The sequence below is a fragment of the Palaemon carinicauda genome, chromosome 20, assembly GCF_036898095.1.
Source record: "Palaemon carinicauda isolate YSFRI2023 chromosome 20, ASM3689809v2, whole genome shotgun sequence".
Taxonomy (NCBI): Eukaryota; Metazoa; Arthropoda; class Malacostraca; order Decapoda; family Palaemonidae; genus Palaemon; species Palaemon carinicauda.
Window position 1 is genome coordinate 34,613,797 of NC_090744.1, and position 7,500 is coordinate 34,621,296.

The window sequence follows — 7,500 nt, forward strand, 5'->3', positions numbered from 1 at the left end:
TCGATCATTTCCCCCATTGTTGCTCTTCAACTATTTCCCCCAATTGTTGCTCTTCAACTATTTTACCCATTGTTCTTCAGCTATTTCATGCATTGTTGCTCGTCAACTATTTACCCCCTTTGTTGCTCTTCAACTATTTTACCAATTGCTCTTCAGCTATTTCATGCATTGTTGCTCCTCAACTATTTCACCCATTGTTGCTCCTCAACTATTTCACCCACTGTTGCTCTTCAACTATTTCAACCATTGTCGCTCGTCAACCATACACCCATTGTTGCTCTTCAACTATTTCAACCATTGTTGCTCGTCAACCATTTCCTCCAATTGTTGTTCTTCAACTATTTCACCCACTGTTGCTCTTCAACTATTTCACCCATTGCTGCTCTTCAACTATTCCACTATCATTACTATCATCACTATCATTAATTTACTTCCAAACAAAAAAGGACCCTCCCCCTTTCCCAAAGCCATCCCACGAGCAGAACCAGACCAGCCAAAAGTTTTTTTTTTTTCTCTCTCAGAGAGATCTAAAAGAGCGTCTGGACTAGTCATCCAATTCCTTGTTTGAAGGAAATTCCATGGGATGGCTTTCCACGTCATTGGCGAACCGTATATTCAGAGGGAATGGAGTTACTGGCAAACGATGATTTTCGAAAAGGACCTTTTATTTGGAAGTCTTAAAAGGTATTTATTTAATAGGAATTATCAAAGGTATTTCAGGACGCAGAGTTTCCACAAAATATGTTTTTAATTTGTTCCTTTTAATTGTCGACATGTTATAATTAATTTTGTCTAACTTTGAAAGTAATTGTCGACATGTTATAACTAATTTTGTCTAACTTTGAAAGTAATTGTCGACATATATTAAGTAATTTTGTCTAATTTTGAAAGTAATTGTCGACATGTTATAACTAACTGTCTAACTTTGAAAGTAATTGTCGACATATATTAACTAATTTTGTCTAACTTTGAAAGTAATTGTCGACGTGTTATAACCAATTTTATCTAACTTTGAAATTAATTGTCGACATGTTACAACTAATTTTGTCTAACTTTGAAAGTAATTGTAGACATGTTATCTTTCTTCCAAGAGCGAAAGAAGACTATGATAAAAAAATTAAAAGATCATTTTACCAAAACTAACAAGAGAGAGAGAGAGAGAGAGAGAGAGAGAGAGAGAGAGAGAGAGAGAGAGAGAGAGAGAGAGAGAGAGAGAGAGAGTTAATGATCCCGATAATCAACAAGAGATTAAAAAAATAAAAAATAACGTAACTTGAAGGAGTTATGAGCCATTACTTTTGCTTTCTCGACATGCTGGGTTGTTTAAGTATTTCTGTATTTATCATCTTGCTTTTCCAACTAGGGTTGTAGCTTAGCTAGTAGTAATAATAATAATAATAATAATAATCTGTCTTCATTAATTTTTTTTCATCACATATACAGTCTTCTTTCATATAGAAGTTTGTCTATTTTGAATAATGATATTATTAACAACAATAATATAATAATAATAATAATAATAAAGATAAAAAGCATAAATAATCAGCTAAACACACAAACACACACACATACATACATACATACATATATATACATATATATATATGTATATATATACAGAGAGAGAGAGAGAGAGAGAGAGAGAGAGAGAGAGAGAGAGAGAGAGAGAGAGGAAAGCAAAACTATTTTAAAGCTAACAAAATATATACAACTGTAAATACACTGGACCTCTTCACCCGAACAACAATGATAATAATAATAATAATAATAATAATAATAATAATAATAATAATAATAATAATAATAATAATAAGTGTCTGAATAAAGAAAGAATACCGAGTATATGGGTCACTCGACCTAATCCAAGGCGGACGGAAATAAATGACTGATTTCTTCGTCAGGGAAAAGTCCTCCTCGAGGAAGTCAGAATAGATGAGGTTTCGCTATCCCGTCGACGTCTATTGAAGAGGTCTTCAGGAAAAGAACCAGATGGAGGATGAGGATGAGGTTTGGAAGGCAAAGAGGATAAAGGAGGATAAGGAGCGTACGAACAAAGGGCGAAGGAGTGAGGATGAGAAGATGCGAGATGTAAGGAAGTGCATGGAAAGAAATAATAATAATAATAATAATGATAATAATAATAATGATGATGATAATAATAATAATACTGTAATCTCCCTAAACAATAAAAAGCAAGAGTCTGGCATTATACATATATATATATATATATATATATATATATATATATATATATATATATATATATATATATATTTATTTATTTATTTATATATATAGATAGATATATATACATATATATAGATATATATACATACATACATATATATCCAAATAAGCCATATATATTTTTTTGATACATTAATGTCTGGATTCTCTTAACGACCTCGGGATCAGAGCCCCAGGCGAAATCACACAAAGACAAGAGCTTGGCTCCGGCCGGGAATCGAACCCTGGTCGGCAAGCTTGAATAGACAGTGACTAAGCCACTTGGCCACGAAGAAAGATAAAAGTCAATGACAATTCTTCTGTACTTATACCTGTCGAATTGTCATTGACTTTTATCTTTCTTCGTGGCCAAGTGGCTTAGTCACTGTCTATACAAGCTTGACGACCAGGGTTCGATTCCCGGCCGGAGCCAAGCTCTTGTCTTTGTGTGATTTCGCCTGGGGCTCTGATCCCGAGGTCGTTAAGAGAATCCAGACATTAATGTATCAAAAATATATATGGCTTATTTGAATATGAAAAACACGTAAAAATTTGCAAAATTTATCATTATATATATATATATATATATATATATATATATATATATTATATAATATATATATATATATATATATATATATATATATATATATATATATATATATATATATATATTCCGGTCGCGCTCAGCCCTCCCAGTCCGTAGGTAGGGGGGAAAGGAGGAGTAGTCATACCCATATCTATCTAAATATTTACCCCTTATTTTTGACGGGTCGTGTACAATAATAATAATAATAATAATAATAATAATAATAATAATAATAACATTGACGATAATAATAATAATATAAAGAACAACAATAACAACTTGAGTAAGATGAATAATGACGATATTCAAAGCGCAGAAATAGTATACGAACGGGACAGGATGACACGAGCTAAGTCAAGGACGAATGCAAAAGAAATAATAATAATAATAATAATAATAATAATAATAATAATAATAATAATAATAATAATAATAATAATAATCAACTCTGACCTGCCACTTTGTACTTCGATTTCCATTTTAGTAGGAAAAAGATATTTCCAAAGATTATTGAAGCATATCACACAATCTCAGGTTGTGAATTAAATGATTATATAACTTTAAATAATGTTTATATATTGAAATGATAATGTTATAATAATAATCCTTTTAAGATTCTCGCTTCCAAACGCTTCCATTATCAATAATTACATTTCAACATGAACAGTGACTTTAGTGTTTAATATAGAAATAAAATGGAGATTAGTTACTGTGTTTTATACATCGAAGACAAGAGAGATTTAGTGCTACCAATCGTTTAAAGGTTTAAAGGTCGCTCATGAATGGCATAGGCAAGGGACAGTGACATTGCCCTAGCAATCAGGATAATGCCCTAGAGACTGACCATATATTATATGATTAGCGCCCAAGCCTCTTCTCCACCCAAGCTAGGACCAGGGAGGGCCAGGCAGTGGCTGCTGATGACTCGGCAGATATATCTATAGGCTCCCCCAAACCCCCCAACCTTAGCTCACAAGGATGGTAAGGTTGCAGACACTAATGGCACTAACGAGTCTGAGCGGGACTCGAACCCCCGACTGGCAAACACCAGGCAGAGACGTTACCAATCAGGCCACAGCAACTATTTCATATAAATTGTTAAGATATCAACATAAACAATCACTTATCCTTGAAGTGTAAATTCATCATTATTAAGAAAACATTAAAATAAATTTTCGCTCCAAATTATCTTGTTCAAAAAGTAAACATATCCGTGAGTTAATCATTGCAATACATCAATTAGAAACGGTCGGTTACTGTTTCCTCCATTTTTTATGGCACAATCTGCCATTCTCTATCTTCTTACGTGTTCCCGAACCCACAATCTTCCATCCATTTAGGGAGAGAAGGAAGCATAAAAAGAAAAAAAAAATTTAGTCGTTTTTTAAACGCTGGATAGGTAACATACGATTGCCAATCCCATCAGACTCAATATAAACCACCCTTAAAGATAACTGACCTAAAATATAGTCGTTTTTTAAACGCTGGAGAGGTAACATACGATTGCCAATCCCATCAGACTCAATATAAACAACTCCAAAAGAAAACTGACCGAAAATATAACCCTTTTTTAAACGCTGGAGAGGTAACATATGATTGCCAATTCTATCAGACTCAATATAAACCACCCTTAAAGACAACTGACCTAAAATATAGTCGTTTTTTAAACGCTGGAGAGGTAACATACGATTGCCAATCCCATCAGACTCAATATAAACCACCCTTAAAGATAACTGACCTAAAATATAGTCGTTTTTTAAACGCTGGAGAGGTAACATACGATTGCCAATCCCATCAGACTCAATATAAACCACCCTTAAAGATAACTGACCTAAAATATAGTCGTTTTTTAAACGCTGGAGAGGTAACATACGATTGCCAATCCCATCAGACTCAATATAAACAACTCCAAAAGAAAACTGACCGAAAATATAACCCTTTTTTAAACGCTGGAGAGGTAACATACGATTGCCAATCCCATCAGACTCAATATAAACAACTCCAAAAGAAAACTGACCGAAAATATAACCCTTTTTTAAACGCTGGAGAGGTAACATATGATTGCCAATTCTATCAGACTCAATATAATCCCCCAAAGAAAACTGACTTAAAATATAATCGTTTTTTAAAGTTGGAGAGGTAATAAATGATTGCCAATTCCATAAGACTCAATATAAACGCTCCACCCCACAAAAAAAAAAAAAAAAAAAAAAAACTGACCTTTAATATAAGTTTTTTAAAAGTTGGAGGTAACATATGATTGCCAATCCCATCAGACTCTATATAACCCCCCCCCCACCCCCGCGGAAGAAAACTAACCTGAAATATAATAGATTTCTAAACGTTGGCTAAACGCTGTTCTGTGATTTCCTATGAACTGTATTTTTGCCCAAAATTTGTGACATTTTAACTTGGTGATTCAGTTGAAAGACTAAATTGAATTCATTGCTTTCATTTGAATTTTGAATATATTAAAGAGTTCATTCCGGAGTTTCAACCGTGATAAAATAGAGTTCGCTGATTGCTTAATTTCGTGTTCAGAGTCATTCGTATGGCGATTGAATATGTCGGAAATATGAGCCTTTGGGGACCAAAGATAAAATATCACAGCTATGCAAGATTTAAAGACCAAAGGTTAAACAGAATAATAATAATAACAATAATAATAATAATAATAATAATAATAATAATAATAATAATAATAATGATGTTATATTTAGTTCTAATACTGCCAATTCTTAATAGTTTAGACACAAAACGCATTGCGAATGGCATTTCTCGTTTTCATACTCATCATGTAAAGTTAGAATTATCATTATTATTATCATTATTATTATTATGATTATGATTATTATAATAGGTTTTATAATGTGGGTACTCACCTGTGAGCTTCCTCCTGCTGAGCGATGGCTGCAGTGTACCGGGTCTCTTGCCTCTCCCCTTGGACCACAGGCCGGCCGGGCCCGCTATGCGTGGGCCCTCCGTGCCCGGGCACCGCGTGTGAGGGTCCCGTGTGCCCCTGCAAGTGAGGGGAAGGCCCGTGTTGGGCTTGACTCGCGTGTAACTGTTGCTGTTGTTGCTGCTGTAACTGCTGTTGTTGTAATTGCTGTTGCTGTAACTGCTGTTGCTGTAACTGCTGCTGCTGTAACTGCTGTTGCTGTAACTGTTGCTGTTGCAACTGCTGCTGTTGTAACTGCTGTTGCTGTAGCTGTTGCTGCTGAAGCTGCTGTTGTTGTTGCTGCTGCATCTGCTGTTGTAGGGCTTGGTGGTGGTGCTGGGGTTGGTGGGCGGGTGTATGCACGGGGTGGGTCTGGTGGGCTGGGTGATGCGGATGGTGCTGATGGTGGGAAGTCGGGGTGGGCGTGGTGGGCGCGGCCGAGGGCGGCCTCGGAGGGCCTGGCGTCCTTGGAGGTCCGGGCGCCCCTCTCCTCTCCACGTCGTACATGGGGTTTTCGATGACGTCTTGGTCGTGTTGTTGTTGCTGTGTCTGCGGCTGCGGGGGCTTCGGGGGACCGCGGAAGTCGTGTCGGGGCCGGTAATCGTGCAGTCGGTACTCTGGAGGGGCAGGGGGCAGCTCCCGACGCCGGCAGAGGTCAGCGAGGACCCCCTCGCGACCCGACAACGACCGTGTCTCCTCCGCCTGTCGGTAGTCGGAGTTCTGTCGTAATCGGGTCGCTTCGCTGGTCGGGAAGATGTCGGAGAGTCGGGAGGTCCGGCCATCGAGGGAGCCGTAGATGTCGTGGTGAGATCGAGACCCGGCTGGAACGGGGACGGCCGCTCCCCCTCCGCCCCCAGCACCAGCGCCACCTCCACCCCCTCCACCACCCCCTCCCCGTCCATCCAGTGTTCCGTACAACTCCAGGAGTCTCGACACCCTTTCGCCGCCCACGCCGTAGAGTCCGCTGGCGGTCCCGCGGGCTTCGGGCGTGGGTGGTGGAGGAGGGTAGTCTTGCATCCTGGAGAACCTATCCTGAGGGAGCCTGGGCCCCCTGCCTGATGGGGTCCTCGTGAAAGGTTCGTCAGGAGTCGGAGGCCCATAAGCACCGCTAAGGTCATCACGCTCCTTAGGCCGATGGCTGAAGAAGTCTCCCTTGTGGCGCGGGTAGAGGTCGTCCAACTTCTCCGGGAGGAAGTCCCTCGGCGGGTAGTCGTGCCTCGGAGTATGAGGGTCGTGATGTGGGGGATAATCGGGTCGTAGGTAGTACCTGGCACGGCCCCCGGGGGTGCCGACGGCGCCAGCCACTGCCCTACGGTACTCCTCATTCGCCCCACTTTCACCCTTCACTCCTCCTCCTGTCATCTGCACGCCATGCTTCCCCTGCGGAGGATAAGAAACAAGGCATATTAGTTATCATCTTTGGGATTAATAAAAAAAAAAAGTCTAAATTATTCTGTTAACAAAAAAAAATCAATTTACTGGAAGAGAATAAAATATTGGGATTTATTAAAAGAAATAGTATAAGTTATTACAAGACTAATCTTTGAAATTAATAAAAGAAATTACTTAAGTTGTTCTCTGACTGGGGAAAAAGTTATTTTAGTTTACCAGAGAGGAAAAAAATATCTATAGTTTTCATCTTTGATATTAATCAAAGAAATGACAGGTTATTCTCTGACTGGGGAAAAACAACTGTTTTAGTTTACCTTAAAAACAACGTTAATACATAAAAGAAATACGTACATTC

General features: G+C 38.4%; 1 protein-coding gene across 1 annotated transcript in view; it reads right to left on the reverse strand.

Annotated features, from left to right (window-relative positions):
- LOC137659732 (uncharacterized) overlaps positions 1-7,500 on the reverse strand; it is a 106,323-nt gene that overhangs the window by 96,779 nt on the left and 2,044 nt on the right. Inside the window, exon 2 of the mRNA XM_068394546.1 lies at positions 5,698-7,133. Coding sequence (XP_068250647.1) covers positions 5,698-7,133 — 1,436 coding nt within the window. The remainder of the gene's footprint in view (positions 1-5,697; positions 7,134-7,500) is intronic.